Source organism: Pieris rapae, chromosome 21 (genome assembly GCF_905147795.1).
Source record: "Pieris rapae chromosome 21, ilPieRapa1.1, whole genome shotgun sequence".
Classification (NCBI taxonomy): domain Eukaryota; kingdom Metazoa; phylum Arthropoda; class Insecta; order Lepidoptera; family Pieridae; genus Pieris; species Pieris rapae.
In genome coordinates, this window is record NC_059529.1 from 1,522,045 (window position 1) to 1,538,357 (window position 16,313).

The following is a 16,313-nucleotide window of genomic DNA, read 5'->3' on the forward strand; positions in this document are numbered from 1 at the left end:
CTATAACTATTATAATGGAATTGAATTTGTTAATTAAATAAGTACGAAAAATTATAGAGACGTCGATGCGATAGTTTTTAAACAATAGTTTCTATAAAATAACTAGTGACATACTAAAATTAAATGAACGATTTTTTTATTGCATTTATTGTAATAATATGCTTGTTTACAAAGAAACAAGCATATTATTACAAATTAGAGGATTTCGTATATTCGAACCATTTACCTACACATTAACATAATACATAAAAATATATCTAATAACTAACCTTAAAATTTAATTATTTAAAAAATATTATTAAATTAGAGGATTATATTCAAGATAAGAATGCTTGGAAACATGCTGGTCCTGCTCCATGTGACAATCATAGAGCCTTGACAAAATCAATTGGTTGCTGATCTATTTATTACATATTTTTTGTTGTATAATACAAACACATTATTTTATGTTAATTACACACTGTTTTATTATATTTTAATTTATAATATTCTATGGTTAGTAATATTTGTAAGTATGTAAGGAACATGTATACTTATAATACAATAGTAGAACTGTATAGTAATTTTATGCTGGGAGGATATTGTCTTCTCATATAATTATTTAATAAATGTATACAAATATTGTAAATTCTTTTTTTAAAGAGTGAGTGAGTGAGTTTCTTGCCCTTTCCTCTCCACATGAAACTACCATATGGAAGGGACAACTAGAATCATCTTTATATTTTAGCAACAGAGATAGCATGATGTAAGTCTTTTTGAAGCAGGTACCTAAAATAATAAAGGATCGGCATTTCTGTTGCATAAAGAGTTGTTGAAAAATTTATCGTTTCTTAAGAAAAACAACCACATTAAAAGAAACGAATAAATTTCTTCAGTTTTCAGCCTTTATCAAACTTCTTATTTATGGTCCATTAAAAATTAAGGCATTAATATTCTAAAAAATGAGGTAATTGGAATCCAGCGCCCTCAAATTAGTAGGTTACAGGCATACAATTCATTGCTAAGTTTTGAATCTATAGCAATTACTTTAAACTAAGCAGTGTTTTATTTCTTGTAAAAAATCACAGGCGCAAATAATCGAATGTCCTTGGGACTAAGAAATGTCAAACCTAACCTCACCACTTATCTATAAAACTCAACCGGCAGTAAACAAGTTTGTTAAGCTTATTTACATAGACTTGTTTTAGATTAATAAACGTGATTTTAGTTGTGACCCGTCAACCATACAGACGTTATGAAGTCGTTCATAGAATATTCGTCAGACACCGACTTTCCTATTGAAAATTTACCTTATGGTGTATTTACTTCGCCTAAAAATGTAAGTATTTCTATAATATCCTACATATTGCATATGTGCGAATTAAAGTAGGTAAATGTCCATCATACACATAAAATAAAATATTATATATTACATCAATGTGACCTTTTTTATCAATCTTCGTAAAAAAATATTTTTTAACTTCGCAAGTTAGTATTAAATTATACTAGGTATAATAATTATTGTACTATAATTATATAATTAACTTTTTTGTTTGTTTTATTTTATTTTTGAAAGATATATCCCTTAATAGTCAAGATAATCTAAATTATATGATATAAATTATAATCTGTGTTAAAATTATATTGACGCGGTAATTTTGAAACTGAAAATTAGCGTCTTGGTAGAATGTGCCCATACAATAGCAATAAAATCTACTTTATTATCGTAGGAACAAAAACACATAGGAGTGGCTATCGGCGAATGGATATTAGATTTGAATGTCATATCGCATTTATTTAATGGCGATCTCTTGAGAGACCAACAACATGTTTTCAAAGTAAGTATAGAATAGACTGGTTATGATAATGAAATGAATATAATTAACTTTAGAATTTGCATAACCTTTCGATAAATTCGTATTCAGGCCCTTTATTATTTTTATAATAAAACACTGTTTAGTATGACTGTTATTGTTAATAGTCAAACATTTTGATTTCCCTTTCGTATTTTTTACAGAAATGTTCTCTATTGCAACGATAGTTTTCATTTCTCACTTTCTTTTAGTTCGTTTTTTGAGTTTATTTAATTTTGTATATAATATATTGACATTCTTAATTGAAACAATAGTTAGCTATCTGTTATATGATTATAGGAAGAAAAATTAAACTCTTTTATGGAGTTGAAAAAAAGTTATTGGAGTGAAGCAAGAGCAACGATACAAAATCTATTGGATGTAAATAATCAAACTTTACAAAATGATTCACAATTACGAGAAAGGTAAAAACAAATTAATGGATTTTATTTAATTATTCATTAATGAATATTTTCATTTTGTATGTTTTTCTATAGGGCATTTGTCAAGCAGAGCGAAGCCAAAATGCATTTACCAGCTGACATCGGTGATTACACAGATTTCTATTCCTCTATACATCATGCTACCAACGTTGGCATTATGTTCAGGAGCAAAGAAAATGCGCTCATGCCTAACTGGTGAGCTTTTTATAAAACCTTTTTATTTGTCTATGGAATCTCATCATTTATATTCAATTTTTTTATTTAAAAGTGACATTTTACATTGATACACTGAACACTAAACAACCAACTATGCAATGAAACTTACTTAGTTTTGTATCGCGCAGCCCGGACATACAACAACCAATACAAGCCTTAAACTGGTTTATGCTATATGCTTAAAATGGGTGTTAAGAATATCCACAGCCCTAATGCCGCATTTACATCCAGCATAGTGAGCAGAGAAGTGGGCAGGACGCGATACTTACGACGAAGTATCGCGTTTACACACTCGTCCTGCCCACTTCCCTACTTACTACGGCTGAATGTAAATGGGGTATAAATCACCGGCACCATGAACATACCCTCACTTATACACTAGTAGTATTGAACATTTTTCTTAATATTATGTATTCAATCTTTGGATACATCTTTAGTATACCTAATAGTTTTGTATTAAATGTAAATTATTTTAGCTGTAGAATTACGAAATAATCACCAAATGTTATTGGTGGCTGGCATTGCCCTATCAAAAATTTTTCCTAAATTGCATCCTACTTTAATAAGAGTGAACCCCTCTTATTCAAGAACTTATATGTCCACCACTTCAAACGAGTTAACAATTTATTTAAGATTATTTATATAATAAATAAATAAATAAAAAAAATACTGGGGCAGTGTTTCACGAAAATTATTTTTAGGAAATATATACCAGTCGGCTACCATGGTCGATCCAGCTCCATTATTGTATCCGGAACACCGATTAGGAGACCATATGGACAAACTTTGCCAGTTGAAGGTACTTAAAACTTTCATTATAAATTGTTTGGAGATATCTTCGTGGCTTGCATCCTGCAAGTATAATTGTTTAATTATGCTTTCTATAAAGCAGTATGCTTGTGGTCGTCCTTATAATCAACATTTTACTAGAGTAAGGGTGTTTCACTATATCCAGATGAGTTCCAAATTGATTACTTATTGGTTAATTATGATGCGTACGGCCGGTCTGCCATCAGCGCTAACCACCGTGCGCGCTGATAGCCACGCATCATTCAAAAACGCTTCCTAGAAGTTCATATATGTCGACCATTAGCGCCGACGGTGCGCGTGGGGTCGGCGTGACACTAAAGCCAGCATAAAACCAGCCTGAATCAAATTTGTACACCGAGTGCAGTTCGATCTAACTTAAAAGATAGGATAGCTTAATTTATACCTACCCGCAATATTATTTTATTGCAAATTTTGTTTATTATTTGATACAATTCTGTTAAAAGTACCAACGTCTCACATCAGCTATCTACCTTTCACGTAAGTTCTCCTACCGTTTCCCTTGAATAGTTTACTACTATGTAATATAACAAAAACCTTAGCCAGAGCTTGACCCAGTCTACTAGTGCCATATATAATACAAACAATAATAGACAAGTTATGCTGTTTACACTTTGCCTTTAAAAATTCAATCACTTCTGATTTTTTGATATATTATAGTGGAGGATCAAAACATATCTATTGTTTTTAATCCAAGCAATTCTTAAATAGAGTCAAATCTACGATTAGTAATTTTGCTTAGTTGTAAGTTATAATATGTATGAATACCAGGCGCCGACCCCCATTTCGGTCCATGCAGATTGATGGATTTTGAATTAGAAATGGCCTGCTTCGTTGGTGGACCTCCTACTAAACTAGGTGAAAGAGTGACTGCCAAACAAGCTGAAGAACACATCTTCGGATTTGCATTGATGAACGATTGGAGTGGTGCGTATACACTGAACTACGTACACCATATTTTTTGTAGGCGCAGTAGAGTAGAGTAGAGTTGTTAATTTATTAATATATGTAATGATAATATGTATTAAGATATTGTGCCCTACTTTGATTTACCTGTGAATTTTGGAACTAAAAAAGCCAGTTTTCTTCTTCATTACATTTCAATATTTTTAGCTAATTGCGCGTACTAGTATCGACTAAGATACACAAAGGAATACTTGTGCCTTGTCTGATGAGAGAAAACATCCGTTTCACTGAAGTGTTTTTGAACCACTCCGAGCTAGGGTCTATAAAAAGAAGTGTAACTACTGACTTACGGCTGGCAATGCTCTTGCGAGCCTTCTAACAATTTGAGTGTCCATGGGTTGGTGGTATAACATAACATCAGGTGAGCCTCCTAAACCAACATGTCACATTAAAAACCGACATGTCTTTATAAAAGTCAATACCGGTCAGGCACAGAAAAAAGGCTAAAACGCTAAAACGATGTATCATCCTACTTTAATACCCTAATATAGAAAGAGAGAGGAAGAGCCAAAACCCAAAAAGTGTTTAAATGTGGCTTGATTATTAATAATAATAATCCCAAAACTTTCAGCTCGCGACATTCAAAAATGGGAGTACGTACCCTTAGGGCCATTTACGGCCAAAAATTTGGGAACAACAATTTCGCCTTGGGTGGTGACGGTAGACGCCTTGAGACCTTACATTGTAGAGAACTACCCTCAAAACCCGCCACCATTCCCTTACTTAAAACATGAAGATAACTTCAACTTTGATATTAAACTGGAAGTGGATTTGATATGTAAGTAATATTTAAGCGTATGTTCCTAAATCAGAAATCAACCTCGAAGTCCGTCGTCACACAACTGAGTGTTTCTTATGGCAGTTTCTACCGCGCACCACCATTATGTGGAACCAGCTGACTGAAGTATTTCCGAACCAATTAGACTGAAAAGAGCGTACCAACTTTTAAAAGACTGTTTTTTGTTATGTTATTTTGTCTGTGGAAGCGTTGTTTTTTTCCTATTTTAAGCCGTTAGAAAAAATGGATGAAGCAGTTTTGCAATTTCCATAGGTATTTCTTGAGATTAATTTTCACGATTTAATACTTAAATATATTGTATTATTTTTATTTCTCAGCTGAAAAATCACCAGTGGTCACTACGATTAGTCGTTCCAACTACCGGTTCCTATATTGGACAGTTAAGCAGCAATTGGCTCAGCAGACCATCACAGGATGCAACCTCAACCCTGGAGATCTTCTCGGCTCGGGGACCATCAGTGGTGACGTAAGTACTCAATTCGACTGGGTCCTTTAGACTGGTAATTTCTAAAAGGCCGGCCACACACTTGCAAGCTATCCAGTAATGTGAGTGTCCATAGGCAACATCAGATGATCATCCTGCCCGTTTGCCCCGATATATATAAAAAAAAAGAAATTTATGAATATATATTTATTTTTATATGTTCATAGTACAAGATTTATTTAAACCAAATATATTTAGCATATTGAAAACCTTGAATGCGTTTAACCGACTTTCGTGGAATAAAGGTAATTCGACCTGTATTTATGTGGATTTTGGACTTGCAGAATATTATGTATGATCTATTTAAATTTCCAATAATGTTTGCTAAGTTTCTGATCCCTATTATTGATTCAAAATTTCGTCAGCATCTCCATGATGGCTGGAATCAGCATTATCTTTAACGGTCCGCTCGACAAGACATTTTCTTTTGCGAACTAGCGAACTTTAGAACCCTGTGGTACCCTGTGAATTGCGCAATTCTTTAAAGAAAGAGTATTCTTCTGCCTCATAGGCAGGCTCATGGGCAAAACACCCACTATTATGTGTAACTATATGCTGCGATGACTGCCTGGGCGTTCCATAGGCTCGTTTGCCACAGTCATAGACTATACGGAATGTATCGAATAAAATATAACTAAATTGATCAACTATTTTGATAATCATTTATAACTTCACCAGCCTTTTTACCTCTTTTGAGGAATCGAAATAACGAACAAAGTTATTCTTATCATAAACGTGACTGTCATTGGATTTCAGTTGCTATCCTTTCATGATTTTTTTTTTTAATTTGAAATATTTTTTCCAGACATCTGATTCTTATGGCAGTATGCTTGAATTAAGTTGGAAAGGAACGAAACCTTTACGTCTAAAGTCTGGTGAGGAACGTAAATTCTTACAAGATGGCGACACTGTTATACTCCGCGGTTACTGCGTTAATGAAAATGGCGTTCGCATCGGTTTCGGCAACTGTGCAGGAAAATTGCTACCCGCTGTACCATTTGAATAAAATTTTCTTGTCTAAATTTATTCATCATATTTTCTTCACAATGAATCCTTATTCAAATCTATGTAGCTTAATAACGCTTAGAAAAAGAAATGATATTGAAATAGCCTGAAAAAATATGTATTATTTAAACAGATAAAGTGTTCAATTTAATTTAAAACCCTATACTATTATTTTGTTTTCAATATTCATCTATAGGTATATCATAACATTACCAGACTGTATTTGTAACTAACATTCGTATACAAAATAAACTTTAAAAGGCGATGAAAAAGTTTTAATCCTTCAGCGGCAGAATTTAAACAAAAAAAAATATTGTAAATGTAAAATAATACCATAGACTGGGACTACCATAATAATATGTATAAAGCATAGACATCATACAAAGAAGTTGCATACAAACATTTATTATGTTTATTGTATGTTATCAATATGACAGTTTTGAGTTTAGGCTGTCAACGTCAAGTGTGAAGTGTTTAAAAACAGCAATTTTCCGTATGCTGCTCTTGCTGTACAGCATTTTGCAACTTCATTTCCTACTCAAAATATCTTACCCCTAGTTTACTTCGCAGTATGGATTAATTTTACATATAAGATCCTTTGTAATTTAACGTTTTAATTAGTGCCTAAGCTTAAAGCTATAAATGACAATAGTTTTACAGTTAAAACGGAATTGATGTTAGTGCCGTCCTCGTGGATTCGCAATGGAAAATCACGACCGAAGCAATAATAAAAACGTGTCTTTAAGTTTATTATCTGAATATAATTCGGATTCAGAATCAGAATATACGCCATCGAATGAAAATGCCGCTGAGACTGACGGAGATTCGGATACTGTGGAACTAAGTGAAATGGTGTTAAAAAATAACATAATAAACGCCTGTGCTCATGGTCCTTTACCTTCTGGTGAAAGCGATGGAGAAGTTACAACACACATGATAATAGATAGTACAGAGAATGCTGTCTCACAATACGATGTAACAATGTACAGAGTTGATGATGAGGATAGTGATGACTCAGAGTCTGATAGCTCTGAAGATTCTAGTGATAGTGATGTGGATTCAATCAAGGACATTGAGGGGGCCTATAGCGGGTATTACAGCTTTAATAAAATTCATTAGTATCCTCACTGTATAATTTAATTTTATAATAAGATGATTCTATTATTTTTCTGTTTATTATGAAAAGATACCATATAAATGTTATTTTGTCTCTGCCACAAACTCAATTATTGTTAATATATTTAATATGATCAAGCTAGGCAATACCTTTTTGATTAGAAAAAAAAGTATTAATAACCTTGAGTTGTCATGGAAACATTCTATGTTAATTTGTAACCTTCACCTTGTATTACGGTAAACTTCTCTGTGTTATTGGATATACTAGATACTAATATAAATCCCATTTTGTTGGAAGGGATGAGATAAGTGGAAATCAAGCTGAGATATTGGTTCCTCCTAAGGTTCCAGGTGAAATAGGTCTTGATGAGCTCCCTCCCATAGAAGATCTTACCATAAGTATACCAGCTCAAGAAACCACTAAGATTGGAAAAATTTGCAGTATCGTAGATAGATTAGGTAAGTCCGGGGAGTTTCGTTTTCAATTTTATATTATAGAGTGCTGAATGTTATAGTAATTTTATAATTTACAGTTGTAGTTCAAGGATTACCTGAAACACCAGCTGTAGATATAGATAGTATATTGTTCTTGGAAAATGGTGCTAAACCACTTGGTCAAGTGTTTGACGTTTTTGGACCTGTAAGTACTATTTTTAAGCTACTTTAATGCTAAATACATGGCTCACTACTCAGGCAAGCAAATGTTGATTGTTCTGTTTATCTTGTTTTGATTTATAATTAACCATAGAATACTTACAGGTATCTCAGCCACATTATTGTGTAAGATTCAACTCCGCTGATCACATTGCTGAACGAGGAGTAGATGTAAATATGGATGTATTCATAGCACCAGATACTCCTCACACCAACTATGTGTTAGTTCAGCAACTTATGAAGTATGTTTTTTTGTTACTTAATTTTAAAAGTATTTGTAGTTTTATTATGTGTGTTGATTGTTATTTCAATTAAATATAGTTTCTAGTAGAGTATGATATGGAAACCTAGCATTGTATGAGGACCCTATTTTAATTCCAAACCCAAAATGTTTATGACAAAAGTTAGATTTTTTTATAAATCCGCAATTTTTTTAGGATTAATTAAGCAGATACTCTCATAAAAATAGATGTGTACTAAGTATTTAATAAGAGATATCTAAAGTTGTATGACAAACACTATCATGTACATTGCCACTATAAGTTGGATTTGTATTGAAGATGTGATTTTATATTATGGCTCTAGTATAATATTATAACAGTTAAGCAAGAATTCAGGGTCACCTGCCTGGTCTAATATGTTTGATAAAAGTGGTAATAGATGGCGCTGAACCCAATATTAGGATTGTTTATCTGTCACATTACAAGCGTTCAATGGTAATATATCCAACAGATGGCATTAATTATTTTGATATTAAAATGTTTTCAGTACATACTTCAATTTGTTGTTAAAAAATGCAGGTATATTTTAAACTTAATAATAATTCCATCGTAACGTAATAAGAAACATATGTATTAAACTAATAAATTTAAAGAGATAACAAAGTAATTCGAAACGTTTTAAAATTGCATTTGTTTTACGTTTTTTTTTAAACAAAAAATTTAATTGGTTATATTATAATACGACAACACTATTTTCAGAGTAAAAGGCTGTGACGCATCATGGTTAAACGACGTCGAAACACCACCGAATCAAGCCGAATTTTCCGATGACGAAGAAGAAAGGAGAGTGAGAAGAGAGAAAAAACAGAATAGACAAGAAAGTACAGCTGGAGAAACATCGAAGGATCGTAAAATACTTGAAGCTAAACGAAAAACACCCCAATTTAGAAATAGAAATAGTAACTACCGAGGTCCAAATGTTCCAGTTTTCCACGGCAGAATACCTCCCCCCCACCCAAATATGAATCCCCCTCCCGGATTTACCCGGCCAATGATTGCTCCACCCATGTTTGTGCGTCCAAGGATGCGATTTGGTCGGCCACCTTTTCTTGGAGCGCCCAATATGATGCCATTTAGACATAATATGCCCACATTTGGCTCCAATTACTGCAATATGCCCGGAGCACATCCCCAATGGAGACAGCCGCCTCCACCTGGGACATAAAAGTTATCAAGGCATTTTTAAAAGCCATTTTGCATGCATTTAATTATATAGTTATGCATGCTTTGAAAATATTTCATTCCTTTTCCAACAGTGAGTTCGAAATGTTAGCAGCTATGGGAACGAAACAAAAGGATTTAGGATAAGAGTCATAGTCGAATTAGCTAAGTATGACTTCCTTGTGTCAATTGTCAATTTGACATATGTAAGTCACAGCGCTAAGTCTCGACTGTGAATCTCTGGTTTAGTTCCTAAGGAAAATTTAATTAAAGTGTTGAAACTTTAAGTTGTCGATTAATCAAGTACCTATATTGCAGGAAAGATCTTCTATATTTTTTGCAAATGAAATTTATATCTGCTTTGCCGCAATGATCAGACATTGATCAATGAGACGGTATACCAATGATTAAAATGTATTTTAATATATACTCAATTTAAATTTCCTTTAACAATTGGTGCTTTTCATATGAAAAGTTAAAAATATTGTGCCTATAACTTCTATTAACAAAAATGCTCGCTCTGATTAAAGCAAGTGTTTGATATTCTAGTGTTGTTATCCAAATACCTGTATTTATCTTTAAATATAATTATGATAGTTAATGTTTGTTTTTATTTCATCCTATGACTAACAAAACTGACAACCAAGAAGTTTTCTTACTTTTTTGGTAGTGATTTTTGTGCGAAGCCGAAAGATAAAAAAAAAGCTGCCTACGTCTACTAGAGCTATGGAACGTTCAGCCTGAAAAACCTTGTATATTTAATACATAAATTTAAATAAAAAAAATATATTTAAAATTCTTTTGAACCCTGTGTAACATACACAGTAAAAATTAAATTGATCACTGAAGAAATAATATTTGAGGAAGAAATTACTAGGAAATTGTTAACTAAACACAGTAAGTATATTTACCAAAAAAGAAAAACTGAAATTCAAATTACAAATAATTTTAATAAATTATCGAATAGCCCTTAGCAATAAAGTCAAACCACTGATATAAATGGTTTAACTATATTATCACTACATAGTATAAAACAAAGTCGCTTTCTCTGTCCCTATGTCCCTTTGTATGCTTAAATCTTTGAAACTACGCAACGGATTTTGATGCGGATTTTTTTTAAAAGTACTGTTATTTTTGAGGTTTCTAATGTGATGTCGTAAATAATTACATTTTTTCCGCTTACATTGCAAGCGCAGGCTGAACCCTACGAGTTTTATCAAAATAATGTACTAAGTATTGTACACATTGAAAAGGTCTACAGAAAAGTCCGTGATGGTATATTATGTCTATCTCTTATGGATAACCCACATTTTTATATACACCGTCACAGATTTTCTGTAGTGTCAGTTTAGTATCAGCATTGCACCCGTGCGAAGCCGGGGCGGGTCGCTAGTTGTTTTTATAAAAATGACTCGAGTGAAATAAGCATATTATAATACTCAATTTATCTTTTGTGTAAAAGATAAATTGTCTAAAAATGACAATAAGATACCTATGATAATATTTTATTGAAAGGATATACATCTGTGAAAATATTATGAGAACTTTTTATTTTTTATTTATTTATTTACTAAAGTTTATAACATTGAAAAGGTCTACAGAAAAGTCCGTCATGGCATATGTCGCGTATATTATCGGAGCTTTCCAGCGACGGAAATAACAATACATAATAAAAACCTGCACCCGTGCGAAGCTGAGGCGGGTCACTAGTTCAAATATTATACTGTATTAAATGTGCGACAATAGTAGGCGTTGTATATCAATATAAAATTCGTAGTGATCCAATACTTATAAGAATAATTTACTTGGTGAAGTTAGACAGCGTATGTAACGCGTAATAGAACTAATTTGAGTGTGTGACCAACTAGGACCAGAAGATAAACCACTCTATATGGAAATTGTATTTGTTTTTACTATAAACTCCCAAGCAAAATTAGAGAATTAACACTAACTAATTTCAAAGCCCTAGTTAAAAGTAAATGAATCAATAAAGGTTTTTATAAATGTGACGGATACTTAAATGGCCCTAATCCTCGGCATTGATTTGCTCCAGTTCAAACAATTTGTATTAAAAACTTGGTGATTAAAGAGTGGCGGAAAGTTTCTTGCCCGCTTATTTTTTTTGACGTCCATAAGTGTACTTGTTTACCTAGATGAATAAAGATATTTTGTTTGTTTGTTATGTCAATGTCATTTATTTAAAAAAAACATCGTAGCAAGGAAATTAAAAGACGGATAGTTTTGTAATTTCTTTATTAAATATTTCATTGTTAGAAATTAACTAACGATTGAATTTCACAATTGTTAAAATAAAAAAAAGTTTATATAAAGACTACAGCTAAAAAATACTGCTCTCGGACTATGCAGAAATTAATGTGTCCATAACATTCTGCTGCCCATTGACAAAGTCAATTAAAATGGTCAAAATAATTTTGCACTCACATGATCACAACGTAAAATGATAGACATTTCACAAAACAGGAATAACATAATTAAAACTAATTAATATATTGTTGATGATTTGATTAAAACGAATTAGATCTCGCCGTACATGATGCGACAGAGAGCATACATTGGAGGAATAAAAATCATTATTAATAATTGATAATTTCATTGACGAGACCCTAATAAAACCTATAGGTATAACTTAAATTAAAATTGATTAAAAGCATAATCGTGACGCAACAAAGAATATTTTAAGGCAGTGATTTTTAAGTATGTCGCCAATATTATAATAATAATTAACATTTTGGCGCGAACAGCGAATTCGTCGCGAGCTAGTGAGGCATTTTATATAAAAAGGATTATAATTTGATCGATGATAATAAAAAATCATGTTTAATGAAAAATGCAAATTTACGTTATATACTCCATACTCTTAGTTGCGTCGCGGGACATAATAAAAATAAAACTTAATATAAATGCAATACAACCGGGCGCTCATACAACATTCCATAAATAATTATACAATCATTTATTGCCAAAACTTGCTGTAGTGCGATTACAACCCAATGTCGAATTGGAAAAATGACTTAAACCAACATTATTGTTTATCGGAGATTCATTATCAATTATGTTTTTTTATGTATTAAAACAATTTCAATTCATGAAATATACCATAATAATTAATAATTCATTATTTTATTAAACATTTTATAATTCATTTATTCACATTAAAAAATATATAAGATCACATAAGGTATTATGGCTCGATAAATAATGGCTATTCTCGTTAAGATTCATAGTCTGAACTTAACGATTAATGTAACTGTCCTAAAAACAGTGGACGCCATTTTTAATTTTCTTAGACACTTTTCGATACGTCATCAATATATGATAAATCTATTTTTATCATATGTTTATTAATAGCTCGAAATCTACCATGCTTCCATATAGTTCCGAATACTACGGGCTGTAAATTTTTAATAAAAAAACTTTAGTCTGTAGAACTAATAAATTTCGTGTGACAAAATGCATTCAATTTAGTCAAATTTCCTCTGTGTTCAGCATTCACGTATTTCCCAACGACAATGACTTGCAACCGCACATCAGCTGCCAATAGGGCCGTTAAAACTTAAAAACCTAACCTACCGCGTGGGACACAGATTATTCGGAAACTTATCTTTAGTATAAAAATACAGATTCATTTGTATTAAATAAACTCTCACCTCAGCTTGCCAGATGAAGCCTCTAGGGCAAATGAAAAAGCGAGCAGTCTTATTAAGTAAAGCGGACTAAAATAAACATATCACTAATAGTGAACTAATTTGATCTCGTAAACTAAAAACTTACCACTAAGTTAGTTCGAGGATTATAATTTTGATTAATCGTTAGGAACTATACTACTGTACAAATTCAAGGGAACTAATTAATACTTGTAAAACGTATGGGTGATGGCTTCTTCGATAAAAAATTATAAACTCTGTATGTGGCTGAAACATCGCCGGTTTTAAGGCAAATACCTAGGTGATCGGCCATTTGTTCCCGCTAAAGGACGCATTTTAACTGAGTCGTCGGGCTATAAATGTCAGACAGTATGTGCACGTTATGCAACCCGTTAATGATACGTAGCTGCACTCTTGACTCTGATTGGTCGTTACGAGTGAAGTTGTTTTTTTTCTATAAATATAAGATTTTTCTTATGACTATACATAACTTACGCTTCGTAATACGCGCATTGGATTTTTCTAACGAGTTTTTCAATGGTGACATTTAACGAACAAATTAAAAACTTCTGTTTTCATATAGCGAAAAATTATTTCTATTATATGCACCTCTACTGTTCTTACACACTTGTAAGTTCGAGACAGACAGATAATTATCATTTATAACCCGAACCCTCAGTTCATAATGCGACTACTATAATCGAATAGTAAATGATACTAAACAACTTACATATTTTTATTTTTGTGAAATACTTTTATTATCATAATCTACGCAAAAATAAACCAAAATATCCATAATATAGGTACATTAGTGATATGATATTTAAAACCAAGTGAAAAATCTTTAAAGAAGCCATCACGCACATAGCGAAGCGTGTAAAGGAACTCAAGAAACTTAAATAAAGTCCAATCGACTGTTTAACAGCATCAATGACTGGATAGCTGTCAGAATATACATTTGCGGCCCAATGCGCCCGACGTCTCGTTTGACAGATCGTGAATTTGACGTTGACGTTGACGGACGTCCAAGATGGCGACATTCCCGCGAGAAATCGAATTACGTACTAAGATTACACATACAGGCATAAACGATTAGAGAAATATATGTCATTAAATTATGTCCGACTAAAAATATTTAGCGCACGTATCACTTGTTCGTGTGGTGTTATGTTTTAGAATTTTTTCAAATTTTTACCTAATCACTACTCGCTACTCGCTATTCACATAGATAAGAGTAAAGGCGATACAGCTGTGCTACTACACATCCAATATATACGGAAATCTCGTTAATAGACGGCCAATCTACGTTACAAAACTACTATATCAAGTCTGGTACGGATCACTAGAAAATAAATCAGATCCACAAAGATTACGTCCGTCGCTCGAGGCGCTGACCGAAGGAAACGTCGGAAGGGAAGTGACGTTTTTTTTCATTATTAAAGCTAAAAATCTCCCCGACATAGGCCGCGCGCCCAAAGTCACACACCAAGAGCCACAACGAAGGCAACCGAGAATTCCTACCTAATTCCATTAAAATACGCGGTAAATGACTCCTCTGTAGAGTATCGCAAAATAGTTATACTTACTATAGAAACAGTGTCTTATGCGAGAACTCTGTGAGTCAAATAAAAATAGTCTATGGCAACACTGGCGGACCAGGCGGGTTCGCTGTCACATAAAACACTGTTCGCTTGTGACTTTTTGTTCCGAAACCAATTGTGTCGACTGAGTATCTCTGTTTCGTCGCGTCGGTCCGTTTCGCGTCGGGCACTTCGTACTCCGTCAGTCACATCCCTTAAAACCGAGAGTCCCCGACGCCAAACGTCCCAAAGCCGTGTAAAGCTTCCGTGATCAAATCTCAAGATCCATAAATTATTCCAATTTAAATGCATCTACAGTTACTTAATCTAATATTATCATTGTAGTAGCATTCGTGGGTGGCGACACCGCTCCGTTTTCTACTTTAAAAAAAACCTTCGTAAATCTAAAACCGAATCGCAACTTTCGAAAAATGGGGAAATTTCTACCATTAGTGGTTCGAAGCCGGCAACGCAGGTTCCAAATTGAATCGAGACATCCACTTATTAATAATAGGAAGACATTCTAGCATATGCTACAAGCACTTTGAAATAGACCCAACTTTATGCTACCACAACAATACGTCTACCCCACATAGTATAATAAGGGAAGACAGAGAGGAAAATGGAAAATTTCAGAATAGTCCGGACTCGTCCCACAAAAGTGACGCGAAAGATCCGCTGGGGTCCTTTCAATCGACCCCAAACGCTCCAAGAACTGTCTTCACTTTGACAGCACCCAAAACTCGAGAATCCCCAAAAGTCCAGACTACTGAAGAACATATCGTATGACTATGATGGGGTAAACTCTTGTGGATTATGTGTTCTCAACCGGGCGTATGGTACAGTCACCCACAGTGGTGATGGGAGTAATAGTGACCGAGCTGGGAGTGGAGACCGAAACGTTCGTATCGATCTGCGTCTGATCTTTGTCCTCCTTGTCCTCGTTTGCGGGTAGTTTCACAATTTGACAGTCGCCTACCGTCATTATTTGGGTCTCGCAGGCGACCGGCGGGACGTTCTCCTCCGGCTCCACCCTGGAGTCTTCCTCATCGCTGGAGGAATCTGACACGTCGATCGTCCTGTCATGGGTTTCGGACGCCATGTGGTCGGCGTCGATGTTCCGGTCCGGGTCTACGCTGGTCACACCGTACGAGTACGCGAGAGGGTTGTACATCATTTCCGTTAAATAGGAGAAGTCTCCGAATGGCAGGTTGGTCGCGTTATAGTTTTCGTTCGGTCGGCCGTCTGGAAATATTCGCAGATGTTACAGTTTATATATCACT

The 16,313-nt window shown here is 33.7% G+C and overlaps 3 protein-coding genes across 5 annotated transcripts in view; 2 read left to right on the forward strand and 1 right to left on the reverse strand.

The window, feature by feature from the left end:
* The first annotated feature begins 1,112 nt into the window (after positions 1–1,112).
* Positions 1,113–6,594, forward strand: LOC110997723 (fumarylacetoacetase). The gene is made up of 9 exons (XM_045632872.1): positions 1,113–1,318; positions 1,710–1,817; positions 2,133–2,257; positions 2,330–2,470; positions 3,193–3,290; positions 4,091–4,246; positions 4,857–5,063; positions 5,402–5,550; positions 6,374–6,594. The coding sequence occupies exons 1-9, from the start codon at positions 1,235–1,237 to the stop codon at positions 6,572–6,574; spliced, it is 1,269 nt and encodes a 422-aa protein (XP_045488828.1). The 5' UTR covers positions 1,113–1,234; the 3' UTR covers positions 6,575–6,594.
* Positions 6,595–7,026: 432 nt separating this feature from the next.
* Positions 7,027–10,386, forward strand: LOC110997722 (H/ACA ribonucleoprotein complex non-core subunit NAF1). The gene is made up of 5 exons (XM_022266010.2): positions 7,027–7,664; positions 7,988–8,148; positions 8,223–8,329; positions 8,449–8,585; positions 9,324–10,386. Exons 1-5 carry the CDS (start codon positions 7,276–7,278, stop codon positions 9,787–9,789), a joined length of 1,260 nt encoding a protein of 419 aa, XP_022121702.2. The 5' UTR covers positions 7,027–7,275; the 3' UTR covers positions 9,790–10,386.
* Positions 10,387–12,023: 1,637 nt separating this feature from the next.
* Positions 12,024–16,313, reverse strand: part of LOC110997724 (zinc finger and BTB domain-containing protein 44) — a 48,909-nt gene continuing 44,619 nt past the window's right edge. For all 3 annotated transcript variants that reach the window (XM_045632870.1, XM_045632871.1, XM_045632869.1), the window contains one exon: positions 12,024–16,275. In XM_045632870.1, the coding sequence (XP_045488826.1) occupies positions 15,845–16,275 (431 nt within the window). In that variant the 3' untranslated portion in view covers positions 12,024–15,844. The remainder of the gene's footprint in view (positions 16,276–16,313) is intronic.

What these genes read in the sequence shown, in the direction of transcription:
- LOC110997723 (XM_045632872.1), top strand. Translation starts at nt 1,235, where the DNA reads ATGAAGTCGTTCATAGAATATTCGTCAGACACCGACTTTCCTATTGAA. An exon ending in ACTGGAAGTGGATTTGATAT is followed by an intron (nt 5,064 to 5,401) that starts GTAAGTAATATT and finishes TTTATTTCTCAG; the next exon opens with CTGAAAAATCACCAGTGGTC. An exon ending in CGGGGACCATCAGTGGTGAC is followed by an intron (nt 5,551 to 6,373) that starts GTAAGTACTCAA and finishes TATTTTTTCCAG; the next exon opens with ACATCTGATTCTTATGGCAG.
- LOC110997722 (XM_022266010.2), top strand. Translation starts at nt 7,276, where the DNA reads ATGGAAAATCACGACCGAAGCAATAATAAAAACGTGTCTTTAAGTTTA. An exon ending in ATTGAGGGGGCCTATAGCGG is followed by an intron (nt 7,665 to 7,987) that starts GTATTACAGCTT and finishes TTTTGTTGGAAG; the next exon opens with GGATGAGATAAGTGGAAATC. An exon ending in TGTTTGACGTTTTTGGACCT is followed by an intron (nt 8,330 to 8,448) that starts GTAAGTACTATT and finishes GAATACTTACAG; the next exon opens with GTATCTCAGCCACATTATTG.